Source organism: Haliotis cracherodii, unplaced genomic scaffold, assembly GCF_022045235.1.
Source record: "Haliotis cracherodii isolate W230 unplaced genomic scaffold, xgHalCrac1.p SCAF_23, whole genome shotgun sequence".
Classification (NCBI taxonomy): Eukaryota; Metazoa; Mollusca; class Gastropoda; order Lepetellida; family Haliotidae; genus Haliotis; species Haliotis cracherodii.
The window spans coordinates 2,518,821-2,533,720 of NW_027266279.1; the positions used below are offsets into that span (position 1 = coordinate 2,518,821).

The window sequence follows — 14,900 nt, forward strand, 5'->3', positions numbered from 1 at the left end:
CAATACTTTGTTATTTTCAACCTTAGGAATTTATCAAATAGGAGCTATACTACAGACTAAATCAGAGTGAGTGAGTATGGTTTTATGCCACTTCCAGCAACATTCCAGCACGGCGGACAGGGGGACTCCAGAAATGGGCTTCACAGACTAAATCAGCGGCTGCTTCGTAGCAAGTTGATTAAGCAGCTTTGAACAGTACTTCAGTGATTGTGGAATAAAACCACACAAAAACAGAAGCTTGCCACGAAGTCTCTGGCAAAACCCCATGAACACTGATGGATCTGACATATCAATGATTGTCGGATCTCAGCCCAAGATAAAGGGACCAGTGAAGGTCTACTTTCAAGCCACAATGCCTCACTTGCTCCCTTGTGACGGAGGTGTCCCATGCATGTATGAGGGGTTATTCGGTGAACGTTATAATACTTACACGGAAAGTTGAGCATAGTTCTCATTTGGTGCACATTGAACTTGAAAGTGAGACTGGCAAATTGAGGTCTGTTCCTGCAGGCTTCTGTTATATTGACAACACAGTCCACGCTGTGGGTCAGTGACCTGAAGGACACGAAGACACACACATCATATCTACGCAATCTCATTCAAATCAGATCTAAGTTCTCGCTGCCGCTAAACAAAGATCTGAGGACATCCCATTACGGGTCACGCCAGAATGTACTTTCGCGAACTTTGACCAACCACTGAAATGATTAACAAGAAGTCGACATCAGCCAATTAGAAAGCAGCTTTCTCGAGCTTTACGGCAACTGGCGACTTCCATTTCAGACTCCGCTTGAAAAATATGTTGACACAGTTCTCGATTAAAGTTTTGAAAACTGAACAAACGAACATTCCGGTATGTCTAATATATGGTTGAGATTGTATGGCAGTGCTTCACACATACTGTGCAACGCCTCCTCCGTTCAAATGTTTATCCCACGGAAGCGAGAGATAGACGATAATTTTGACGGAATCAGTCGTACGGGCCGTAACTGTCGTTCGGAATACCCCGTGTAAACTTTTTAGAGGTTGAATGATTAGAAAACACATTCCCGCTGTCACTTTATGACCTGGTAAGCGACGCTTTGATTGGTTGGATGAAAGGTCGTTCTGACGTGATATACAAGCAATTGCTATATACTGATGGAAAGAAATAAGGGAACATCTACAGACGGACATGTATTGCAGCAGAATTTTAAAATGATAACAAAATGAGTTACTAATATTTGTATTTTTCGCTCTCACTCGTTTGATACGTTCTGAAAAGGGTATCTTACCTGGATTCGAAGAGTTTTTCATTCCTTTTATCAATATGTTAGTTAGTTTTCAATGTCTAATCATGTCAGTTCAGCTAACAGTGAGTGACTGAACTATACAATACAATACAATACAATACAATACAATAAATACAATACAATACAATATAATATAATATAATATTATATTATATAATATAATATAATATAATATAATATATGTGCGTGAGTTGGTTTTAATGCCGCTTGGAACAGTATTCCAGTTATTATATCACGGTGTGTACGTTAAATATTAGTGGAAAGTGATGCAGGTCTCAAACGTTTACCCCTTTGGTAAAACGGCACGGGTATAGTAATTGGGGCTAAGTGGGATTTGAACCCACAATCATTGGTTTCTGGTAGGCCCAAGGGACGCAGCTCTGCAAAGCCGATTGTGGAGCCTTGGCGGACTTGGACACCCGTTCCCCATATAATATATGTAAACAATTATGTGCAGGATCTCATTTTATGATTAAACATCTTTCAACTGCAGCTGTTACCTCACACCTGTGTGAGATCCTTGCTCTTGGTGAGACAACATGCTTCACTTAGCTCACCTGGTAAGTAAAACCCTTCCCATATACACACAACTTCTCGTACATTGTATAATTCTGACTATATCATGAACATGTGTTTATCAATCACTATCATATAGTGATGATACCAAGTGTTCGCGAAAAGGTGAACATATCCTGCCCCACTGGTGGCACCCGTCACAAACACATGCAAAGACAAGTCAAGTGTTCACCTGATAAAACACGGAGCACAAACAAAATAGGGAAATGCATCGGACAACATTCTTCTCACTGACATCACATGTCTACCAGTAAACGCTTTGAAAGTTTTTCCTGTATCCTTGAGTGATGTTACCTTGATCAAACAACTTTTGTAATGCTTTTTGAAACTTTCACTATTTTATATCATAAAACAACAAGCATCAGAACACATGATATATGTGCAAGTCTATGTGACTGTGAGATCTTTCGCTCACAAAATAACACTTTGCATCAGTAAGCTCACCTGCACGCATCCGCTAGATCCGTGACTCCCCACGGAACATAGGGTATCAGATTGCTAAAGTCCTCTTGGCATGTCTGTAGAAGGGTCGGGAAGTCCTCGGGGCAGTCATCTGGCGCTTCAGTCGTGGTTGGCGCTTCAGTCGTGGTTGGTGCTGGAGTCGTTGCTTCTGTGGTCGTGGTTGGTGCCCTTGTTGTCACTTCACCTTGAAACAAGTTTTGATGTTAATATTGACACAATACCTGTTGGTGAATGACTTTAACGTCGCTTTTATCAGTATTCCAGTTATATCCCTGCGTGCATGGCGGTCATATCGCAGCAAACAACAAACAAACAACCACATCTGTAAATAAAGCCACCTTCTGGCAATGTTTTGCTCTTCCTAAGCAAGCGGACAAAATAGCACGTACACATGGAGCACAAACGTCCACTCTGTCAAAATGCCTTTACAAAATATGTAAATAGCTGTTATGTGGGATAATCTTTGCAGTTGGTTTGTTGGTTGGTTTGTTTAACGCCGCACTCAGCAATATTCCAGCTACATGACGGCAGTCTGTAAATAATCAAATCTGGACCAGACAATCCAGTGATTAATAGCATGAGCTTCAATCCACGCAATTGGGATCGATGACATGCATCAACCAAGTCAGCGAGCCAAGTCAAGCATAGTCGCCTGTTACGGCAAGCAGATAATCATTGTAATTTAAATATGACTGATCTATTGAAATTCCTATTGAAACCCCTTGAAGCGTTTAATGTGTTATCAGAAATGAAGACTTTACCTCAAAGACTCGGATTCATGGCCCAGGTGGGCTAACAAGGAAAGTCATAAATTTCCTTGCCAAGGTGAATACAAAGAAAGTTGCGCATTTCCTTGCCAAGGTGAGCTAACAAAAACAGTTGTACATTTACTTGCCAAGGTGAGCTAACAAAAACAGTAGAACGTTCACTTGCTAAGGTCTGCTGACAAAGTGAGTGGAACATTCACTTGCCAAGAAAGTATATTCACTTACAAATCGAGGAGAAGTTTGAGGGTAGTGTGTCCAGGCTGAAGAGGGCGGAGTTCATAACACTTGGGCATCGGGCGATATGTTTTTGAAGACAGCCAATAGTTCTTCTTACCTGCCTATAACAAACAATAAAAACATTACGTCATACATGATCAGCACTTTAAGTTATATTGTGGTGGTATGGGGTTTTATCAATAGTATTTACAAAAAAACAGTGAGTTCAATACTTTAGAGTTTTTAAAACAAAATAATTTAAAACTTGATGACCTGAAAACTAGTGGTTTGTCTCCTCCTTTTTAAATAGGCAGAACCTTATTGACATACATGAGCATTATATTCCCATTAGGGGATTATATCAACTTAGAGACCTTTTCCATGGAAATGTGTATAAATGTCAATGTTTTCAGTAAAACAAATACTCATAACAAATGCAATTAAAATATACAGTCGAAAATAGGCTAAAGTGAGAACCCAAAGGCTTTCAAGTCTTTGGGGTGTTTTTTTTTTCAATTTTAATTTAATACAATTTTGTCGAGTAGATTTTGTGTTCTCATTTTGATATGAAATGTTAGGTTATTTTTAACAGCCACGAGAGAAGCACTGCAGGGAATATTGTTTCTTTGTACAGTTAAAAGATCTCATTTAGTCGTTATCAACACAACTACTGATACTTTTTAAGGTTTGTTTGTTTAACGCCGCATTCATGAATATTCCAGCTATATGATGGCGGTCTGTAAAATAATCGAGTATGGACCAGACAATCCAGTGATTGACATCATGAGCATCGATCCACGCAATCCACGTACTATGTTAAGGAATCAAAACTTTCTGTTTCGGTCTAACGTAACATTGTATTTACAATTACAAATTATGTACTGGTAGCTCAGATTATAATCCATCATCGTGGTGGATATGAGTGAGTAAGTGTGCTTTCAACAGAATTCCAGTTGCATCACATTGTGTGGGCTCAATGTGGGAGGAAAGCCCGATTATGAAGACCTCAGGCGTTCAGTATTTCAGCGATCCTTTGAGCACTGGTATATAGAGGTTAGCACGCGAGTGTGTTTGGGGATGGGAAATATCCTGCATTAGGAATAAACATTGTATTTAGCGAGCCTTTGCGAGCTAAATACATAGTGTTTATTCCTAATACAGGATATTTACCATCCCCAAACACACAAGCGTGATAACCTCTTTATCATATAATGTCACTCTTTAATTCTGTACTTCAAAATCGCTTTCACTCTCTCACAAACATTACCGAAACGTTGCGAGTTTTCCTGGAATGCGCGCATTAATACTTATTACGTCACAGGGTAAGTGGTGTGTCAGTCGGACAGTGACAGTAGCCAATATAGTTCCACCTGAAATCTATTTCTTATACAGTGGCGAAGCAACATATACGCAAAACAACAATTGTTTTTAATTGCCTTTCGCGGCAATCCATGGGTCTGTCCGCTGGAGTAACTGCCCTTTGTCAAAGGGAAGCTACTCTAACCCTAGTCTATGAGACCTCACGGCCACGGTCAGATGTTGTTGACAGTCGGTCTGTCCTGTCATAACGTTAAGAAGTGTAGTCAGATGTACACACAGCGACAAAACGAAACAAGGTAACAATTCAAACATATTTCGGCCAAATCCAACTTTTTTAATTTGTGGAGGTTTCAAGCCGCAGAGGTCTACAAGCACAGATATTGCTACTGATCCCGCTTGGCTATGACTCGTGCCCTCGCAAATCTTTCGAAATTTATATCTCCAAAGTTGCCAAAACTTATAAAATCCCTAAGCTCCGTCACAGTGAGACACTGATTTTCAGTATATTAGACTGTTCTTTTGATAATGATAGCAATTATCCCTGTAGTTTATCCATATTCCCGATGGTTAATTCTGACTCGATCTCCGACTTGTTTGTTTATAAACAGTGAAAGTAGTCCCTACTTGACCTTTGATATTTGCATCTCTATCCGCATATGACCCCAACGGATATCGTTTTTATCCGTTGGGTTTATCCTGCCGAGAAACCTACCCATTATATGATAAACATGGTTATCTTGTCGCCATTGCAATCATTATTTTACGTTTTTGTCTTGATCAAATATTACCACACAAGAAAATTATTTCAACAAATCAATCGTTGCAACCACTGTGTCGTTAATATGTACAAAAATTTGAATGAAAAGGTCTAACTTAAAACGTCCAGCTTCACATAAACGTACCAGACCTACTTCGAGATTTCCTCCCACACAAAGCAGACACACCGATACATAAAATAATCCATCTTGAATATCTGTCATTGGAAGGAGCCTGTGCATATATCGTGGCGTTGTACGTGTTATGTCAACGTGTAATGTTACCGGCAAGAAATTGGCGACTCGGAGAGAAGACTTTGAAGTCTGCGTGCGCATCTCTTAATGTTCCCCTTCCTTCTGGGGGAACAGGAAGTTCCCCTCCTCTTGTCTTCTTCCTCAGAATCTACGGCGTGACCTGGATCAGTAGGATGTCAATATAACACGATTAACAGATATCACAACACTGGTTGTAATGGATAGATCATTTTACACTGCTTGTGAGTGAGTGAGTGAGTGAGTTGTGTTTAACGGCGCTTTTAACAGTATTCAAGTTATATCACGGCGTATCAGCTTAATTTGGGAGGAAAGCCCGAAGAGATGCAGGTCTCAGACATTTACCACTTCGGTGAAACCCACGTACAAGGGTATGGTGCTGACAAACCTAGGAACATAATCGGGGCGAACCGGGATTCGAACCCACAATCATAGGTTTCTGGCGTGCCCAGGGGACGCAACTCTGCACAGCGAATTGCGGCGCCTTAGACGAGTGGGCCACCCGTGCCCCCTTTACACTGCCTAGAGCAGGACATGTCACAGCGTGTCAGTTTGCCGTGGGAGGAAAGCCCGAGGTGATGCAGGTCAGAGACGTTACCACCACGATGACCATCGCTGGAACAGCATGCAACAATGATGTCATGATTTGTTTGCTATCATTTGTTTGGCAATGACATCATGGAGGTGTGAAAATATCACACCCCTATTAAACAATATCATGAATTGTATGCTATCATTTGAACACTGTGTGGCAATGACATCATTTGGGTGCGTGTGTGTGTGTGCGTGCTTGTACTAGTCCAGACTAACGCCAATTTTATAGTGCTAGCCCACTGAGACACCATGCCGCAGTTTAACATGAATACCCCACTCAGGCACATAATACCCCCAGCTGATCAGTCCTTGCTTTAGCCCCTTAATGCCGAGCGCTAGGCAGGGTAGCAACAAGTACCATCTTTTAGCGTCTTTTGGTATGACGCAGCCTGGGATCGAACCCCAAATCTTCCGCTTTCCTGGCACGTGCTCTACCACTACACCAAGAGGGTGGTCCAATAATATTATTATACGCGGGGACTTGAATTCTTTAGTCTGCTGGAAAAGGACAGTGTCCGCCCAGCAATCGCTAATTATTTCGAAATATTTCAGGAATCAATGTCCAGGGTGGGACATTGTACGCGAGGAATCATTGTCCCACGACAATGTAAATGCTACGAACATAGTTCCTGCTGGACAATGAGAACTTTTACGACAGCAAATCAGACTTTTATAAAATCAGTGATCCACGCCCTGATACAGCTGGATTAGTTCACGGGGGCGTAAAATATCATTCACTCGCTCATTCTACGAGTCAATAAAGCAAATGTATATAAGGAGTAAGGCGTAATCTTGTAAACTCACATCTCTCGGAAACAGCTGCATCGCAGACAGATACGAATAACCCGAGCTTTTCATCTTCCGGGCAGGTGCCAACGACCTCATCCATACAATCCAGGGCCCGTCCCGCATCACTGGGGAAAACACATCTAGATATTCAGGCCTGCCAAGCATCGTATCGTATAACGTATCTCATATATCCAGGGCCAGCCTAGCACTAGTGGGGAATACATAACGTATCTCATATATCCAGGGCCAGCCTAGCACTAGTGGGGAATACATAACGTATCTCATATATCCAGGGCCAGCCTAGCACTAGTGGGGAATACAAAACGTATCTTATATATCCAGGGCCTGCCCAACACTAGTGGGGAATACATAACGCATTTATATATCCGGGGCCTGCCCAACACAGTGGGGAATACATAACGTATCTATATATCCTGGGCCTGCCCAACACTAGTGGGAAATATATAACGTATCTATATATCCTGGGCCTGTCCAACATCACTGTGTTACATGCTAATAAAGAATGGGCGAAGAATTCTGTGTGGTAATATACACCAGTGAACAGTGTTATCTATACCTAAATACAGGGGGTGGTAAAACCGACAGCATAATCTCTTGCAGGCCACCTCGGAAACGGTGACCTTGAAGAAATATGTGTGGATCTCATGCATTAACGATCAGTACCTCTCGAGTATATATACATTGATACATACAGGCCATATTTGGTCCTTCAACATTTCTTTCTTGACAAAAGCCCAACTGGCACAATTACCAAAAACGAGAGTTACGAGAGCAATTTTTTTGTCAATTTGAAAAACAATTATGATTTTGCTTGGTCAAAGATGATTTTTTTCAATATTTGTTTGTTTTGTCTTTACATCCTAATATCATCACCATGGGTCGATGACTGGTTTATTTTCAGATATTAGAAACACACATCCAGATCTATACAATGAGCTGTTTTAATCTCATCTCAACGTTTAGCATTGTTACATATGACAGGACTCTCCTTCATATGCGATAGCTTCCAAAAAGATTTCGAAAATGATCCCTCACATCACATCTTGTCCTTTCATTGTTGGTAAGTGCCAACAATATCTAGAGAGACAAATAACACTTTCTGGCCATTTTGGAAATAATGCCATTCTAATATATTTGCCGATTTATAACAAGGAAAAGAGAAACAAACAACAATCAACAACCTGCAGAACTGCAGCAACTTATCCGATGGAACACCGTGACGATATGCACTCATAAACTTGACAGCACACTGATTCATCAGGTCCAGACCACTGAGAGCACAACTCTGGCCTGCACTCTGTCCGGCTGTAAGAAAACGAAATAAGAACATCAGGCAGAAGGAAAACGTACAAAAGTACAGGCTGTAAGAAAACGAAATAAGAATATCAGGCTGCAGAAAAAGTAAAAGCAATAACAGGTTGTTAGAAAACGAAATTAGAATATGAGGATGTAAGAAAGCGAAATAAGAGTATCAGGCAACTGAAAAGGTAAAAGGAATAACAGGCTGTAAGAAAACGCAAACTAATAACAGGCTGTAAGAAAAAGAAATATGAATATAAGGATGGAAGAAACCATACAAAGAATATCAGGCTGTAGGAGATTGAAAGAGGTATATCAGGCTGAAGTAAAACGAAATAAGAAAATCAGGCCTTAAGAAAACGTAAAAAGAATAAGAGGCTGTCAAAATCGAAATGAGAATAACAGGCTTTAAGAAAACGTGAAAAGAATATCAGGCATTAGGAAAACAAAATAGAGTACCAGGCCATGAGAAAATGAAATAAGAGCGCCATGTTTCCTCTTTATGATTTATTATAATTATTATTAATTCACATGATAGTTATATGTCCTAGAAAGTCGCATGACTTCTTGGGACAACCATGGCATTCGGTAACCTCCCTGGACGTTGAATCCTCGCTGCTAATCTATGAAGCCGATGACTGCCCCCTGTTCACAACATGTGACATGTGACCTAACTACGTCACAATGGAATTTTCTCTCTGCACAGGACAACAGATTTATGAATGAGACTGCAAGATTGTTTGCAAAACTGGATTTCTTTTGATATTTTCTCAGATTACTAACATGTAACGTCTTTTTATTTACCGGTAGGCGTACCATACAGTAAACAGGTGGACACGTGACCTTTCCTTGACATTTGAGAGTGAATACAAGATTGACAATAGGAGAGAGTACAAGCTTGAGAGTACATAGGCCGCCAGCAAGGTGAAAAGGTAAAGTTATGAGAGCAAAATGAGAGAGTCAAGTTGAGCTTTTTGTTCTCGCATCTGTACTTTTCATCTAGTTCAAGGACTATCAACAGCCATCCACATTCCTAAGAGAAAGTCACATTCCCGAGTAGGCACATGATAACAGCACATGACAAACACCAACCCGTGAAGATCCGGGTCAGAATAGGTCTTCAGGAACTACACTTCTCACAAGAGGCTATTTTCATATATTGTAAAGACATTTGGCCAGAGTGGACGTTTGTGCTCCATGTATACATGCTATTTTGTCCGCTTGCTTAGGCAGTCTTATGGAAAAACAAAACATGGCTAAAAGGCGGCTTTTTTACAGATGTGGTAGTTTGTTTGTTTGTTGTTTGCTGCGATATGACCGCGGTGAATGCGACATAAAACAACCACAAACACGATGTTATAGACTTTCCCTGTATGCAAAACAATGCAAAAAGGTACATTGATTTTTTGTTGAGGATTGTATTGGGTACATGTACATGGGTACAATGTGTGAAGCCCATTTCTGGTGTCCCTCGCCGTGATATTGCTGGAATATTGCTAAAAGCGGCGTAAAACCATGCTCACTCACTCACTAAACGATGAGTAGCACAGCCCACATATTATTCTTATTTCATTCCAAGGTTGATTTTTCTGGCTTTGCCTGAAACACCCACCCACTCTCCATGTGAGCTAAATGTATTTATTCTTCTTCAAAAGGTCATATGTGGCTTGGGTAATGACAGTCATTATTAATGTTTCAAATAAATCTAAAGCAATTATGGAGCGTTACAGTAACCTACGATGGCCATGGCCAGATTACAAATTGGAGCCGTGACTCATGAGCCCTTACCACCTGCAACGCTTACCATTTCCCCTATTTATTCTATTTACCCTAACATTGAGCAAGTGATAGTCGATATTTTAACCAAGCAAACAAACTACAACGTTCTTCTCGTGAGCGATGTGACCAGTGAACGATCACATTTTGCACAGTTAAACCCCGTTAATTCGACAGACACAGCTTCAAAAGAAATCTTGATTAAGATCTCGATATGACCAGAACGTGGACATCAAGCATGTTTCTTTGTCTAAATATCCGAGCGTTCACATAAAAACCGGGTACACGGGTGGGCCACTCGTCTAACACGTCTGAAGGAAGGAGCCAAGCAGTTTTAGGGTACCCATAACCAAAACAACCAACATATCAAGTAAACGAATTCTTTTTTATTATTTGTTTGTTTGTTTATTTTTTAACGCCGCATCCGGAAACAGTTCAGCTATATGACGGCGGTCTGTAAATAATCGACCCTGGACCAGGCAATCCAGTGATTGACATCACGAGCATCGATCTACGATGGGATACGATGACATTCATCAACCGAATCCCCAAGTCTGTCCACCCGATCCCGTTAGTTGCCTCTTATGACAAGAGTTTGTTGCTGAAGATCAATTCTAACCCGGTCTTTTTTTAATTAGCTGAGGATAATTTTCGAGAACAGACACTCCGCTACCAGAAATCTATGATTGTTGGTTCGAATACCTGTTCGCCCCGATTATGTATCTAGGTTTGTTAGTACTAAACCCGTGCTCGCAGGTTTCACCAAAGTGGTAAACGTCTGAGACCTCCATCGTTTCCGGCTTTTCTCCTACATTAAGGTGACACGCCATGATGTCACTGGAATACTGCTTAACGCAGCGTTAACCCACCCGCTCACTCCCGCAGAAGACACCAACTTACCCAAAACAGCCATGGTGAAGAAAACCAAATAGGACGCCATGTTGTATGGAGTCTGTTACCTCCTTTCGTGTGCAGCAGAGCTCTCGGTGTCACTTGTGAGTGACATCCCTTATCAAATACTCGCATTATTCACTTATGCCTGTAATTTGAGAGGTCGACATTCAGTCTGACATTAAAACCTTTGTCAGAAACAATTAGGAGGGTAGACTGACAAGTTAATTATCACATCAACAGCTTGGTGATACCTATCATTTTATCACAAGATTGTTGGATTTCCTAATATTTCAGAATTATTGTGTCATTCGCAATGTTGTAATTCATCTAAATTGGTCATTGTTAATGGACTGATCTTTCTGATTCTAGTATTAGTTTATGAGTGGTAGGTGATGCCTTGCTTCCTATGGTTGACTTTGTCAAAGTAATTGTTGTTTGAAAAGTGTTTGGGTTATTTTCTAGTTCCCTAAAGAGGAGATGTAGTCACAAATGTTACTGTATGTTACGACTAAGGGTTCACGATCTCACAGATGTTGTCGGGGGAGAGAGGGGGTGGGGGGAGGTAGGGGGTAGGGTGCGTGATACTTGGGTTAGAAGCCACTACCTGGGTAAGTTGCATGTATCTCCCAAAACGTTCACACACGCCCAAACTCCTACTTGCATATTAAGCTCTTACACACTTGGCTGCAATTTCTAAGATCGATCGTAGCGCAACCAGTGGCAAGTTGGAGTTATGTCCCTTCTATGTCCCACCCATTGACCGACCAATTTCCACCTCTCATATCACTTGCATTTACTTCAAAGAGTAAAAACATGGCTACGCCCAGTCATGACGATCTGATAATCAAGAACTTCATTGTATTAAAATGGTTTTTACAACGCGTAGTACATCAAAACACTTGAGCATCTTGATTAAAAACATGAAAAGATTTGGACAACAAATGTCGACACCCTCTTGACGGTACACATGCTATGCAAATCCTGCAATTGACCAAAATCTGCACGGCAGTCGCAATGTTGTTTATGAACCGAATGTCGATTTTGATTGGGCAATGCACAGACTCGTAGTCCAGCCAAAATATAACTCAATAATTCTAGTCTAATTCGCCAAGGGTGGAAACTGGACTTTTACAGTCAGCTAACTCCCTTGCTACAAGAAGATGAGCCTTGTTAATGAATCGCTAATGTATAGTTTTCAGTTTGGTTTATAACAATTTCTTTATGATCAAACAGTTATCAGTTTATCAGACAACAACGTCTATCAAAATCTTTTTTAGCTATAATTGTTTAATAAGTTTGTATTATCTAACAAACTAAGATCCAAAGATGGAATTTGGAAGAAGGTTTCATAACAATAACAATCGATAACAACAAAGGATAAACAGAAATCTAATTGGAACTGCAAGAATACAACCTTCAGAAATTTCAGAAAGATGGCCAGCTACTCGAACGTATATTAAAGCGCATACAAAGAAATGTTATCAATTTAAAAAATAAAATCATATGATTATCAAAACTAAAATAGAAACTTCATCAAAACTGAAAATCCCAATAGATATGTGTACCCTACTCACACACAGAGACATAGTCCCAAAGAGAGAGAGGTCAGCCGAAATTGCGAAAACAGAAGGCAACTACTTTAACACAAGGGGACGTCACAACTGCTACTTGATGGCCACCTGTACTACACGAATGTTGCCAGACAAGGGTGCTTCTTCCACTTTGGCAACGCACTTTGACGGAACACGCACGACCTTGGCCTTGTTGTTCAGTACAAGGATGATGTACAAGTACTGAGGTATATATGAAGAGCTGATGGTCTCGCTAGTCTTAATGGAGATGTGGTCCAGGACACGTGGATGGATGACTTGGGATCAATGCCTGAAATCGCCACCAACATCAATGACAACATGGCCGTCAACTGGGTGGACGATGATACACGATTCCCCATTCAACGATGGAATCACCACCCAACTAATGGGTCACGTACCAACCACCATCCGGAGAGATTCAACAACCGCCCCAACAAGACTCTGCCACATCGTCACCCGAAATTCCTCCGTTTCCCGGTGGTCATCAAGAAGATCGAGGTTTGAGAATGGGATGTTCTCATGTTTGGCTCAGGCACAGAGTCTGACAAGGAATAAAAATAGCCTTTCTTGGATGCTGTCGGACGCTATTGTTAAGAGTAGATTTCCAAAATTGAAACTCGAAGGTTAACCCCCAAATCGGTACTTACAGAACTACATTGTGGAATCAGTAAATAACCACACAAGATCAATGAACAATCAACAACTTGCATTGAAACACGTACACGCGATTTGGTTTAAGACAATGGCTTAAACATGTGATACAATGGCAGCTGCTATATTCAATAATAGGCCCTATTTCAAAAGGCAGTGCACTCACGAATGTCCAGTATCTGTCATACTTGAATGTCTTGAGTGAGGCACGTGCTCCGTTCTTTAATCCATTGGCGGCTCAGGAATCAATATCAAACAGTGTTAAAAGCAGGCAGAAACGTCGGTGTTTTCCTATAAGTATCTGGTCCGCAGTGGACAAGTTGAAAGATGCAAGTCAGGTGGTAGAAAGAAAGGCCTCGAATCATCCTCGTGTCGCTCATGTATCATGTGTTACGCAAGGATATATATGTCTCGTCTGAATTGTCTTTCTTCCACAACTGTAAACATGGTAATAGACAAGCTCCTCACAGCATAGCTGTCCATTCCGATAGGTTACGAAGGTCATCAAGCACTGGGATGGAGTTTGGACATTAACACCAAGGAAGGTAATGCTAAATCGCGATCTGCCGTGGACCGCTGGAAAAAACACCTGCCCACACCAACAAGAAACTTCATGTTTTACCGCCGCCCTATAGCTGGAATATTGATGAGTGCGGTGTAAAGAACAAACTAATAAACAAACAAAATGTATATATTCAGGAGTTTTCCGTGAGAAAGCTGTTCGGTGTCAGTTGTCATTATCCGTGGTTAGAATAGGTCTTCAGCAACCCATGCTTGTCGTAAGAGGCAACTAACGGGATCGGCTGGTCAGACTCACTGACTTGGTTGATACATGTCATCGTATCCCAGTATTGTGTAAGACCAATGCTCATGATGTCAATCAATGGTATGTCTGGCCCAGACTCTATTATCTTCAGACCGCCGTCATATAGCTGGAATATTGGTGTTAGTGCGGCGTTAGAAAATAAACAACCAAACAAATTATCAAAAAGAATAATTCGTTTACTCGATATGCTGGGTGTTCTGCATTGTTGCCATTGGGTTTTTTGTTTCCAGAGGATAGTTTGTTTCGACTCGGGATAAGGACGAAGCGTTTTGGTCAGGGCATCTGATGATCAGGGTGGAAATCAGAAATGTGGTGTGGTTGGAGTGGAAGGTTGAGGGTCAGCTGCGCCCTAAATGTTGCTCGGTTCTCACGGATATTGTATCGATGTTTAACACGAATAAAGCTTTTGGGGTCTTGGAGAAACTGACTTGACTTTGAAGAAAGTTTGAAAACCAGGGTTTTCTTGAATATATAGTACCATGCTCTGTTCTTATTTGGATGTCTGATGTACCATACACATTATGTGTTTTCCTCTACGTTTTCAACACAGTATGTTCGGGGGAGGTTGGGTAACCGTGTGGTTAAAGTGTCTGTCGTCACGCCGAAGACCAAACGGGTATGACATGTGAAGCCAATTTCTGATACTCCCCGCCGTAATGATGCTGGAATATTGCTATAAACAGCGTTCTGACTTTACTTTCTCAATCCCTCACTCACCTCTCCCAATACATCCTGTTGTCCTCAATACCTCGATACATTACTAACTTCGGATATTACGAACTCTTTGGGTACCTGGC

The 14,900-nt window shown here is 41.1% G+C and overlaps 1 protein-coding gene across 1 annotated transcript; it reads right to left on the reverse strand.

Annotated features, from left to right (window-relative positions):
* Positions 1-147: 147 nt before the first annotated feature.
* LOC139471913 (uncharacterized) lies at positions 148-11,116 on the reverse strand. The gene is made up of 8 exons (XM_071254422.1): positions 11,041-11,116; positions 8,247-8,370; positions 7,060-7,169; positions 5,674-5,803; positions 3,323-3,435; positions 2,313-2,514; positions 431-555; positions 148-281 (listed from the first exon to the last, which is right to left on the reverse strand). Exons 1-8 carry the CDS (start codon positions 11,078-11,080, stop codon positions 148-150), a joined length of 978 nt encoding a protein of 325 aa, XP_071110523.1. The 5' UTR covers positions 11,081-11,116.
* Positions 11,117-14,900: the final 3,784 nt, after the last annotated feature.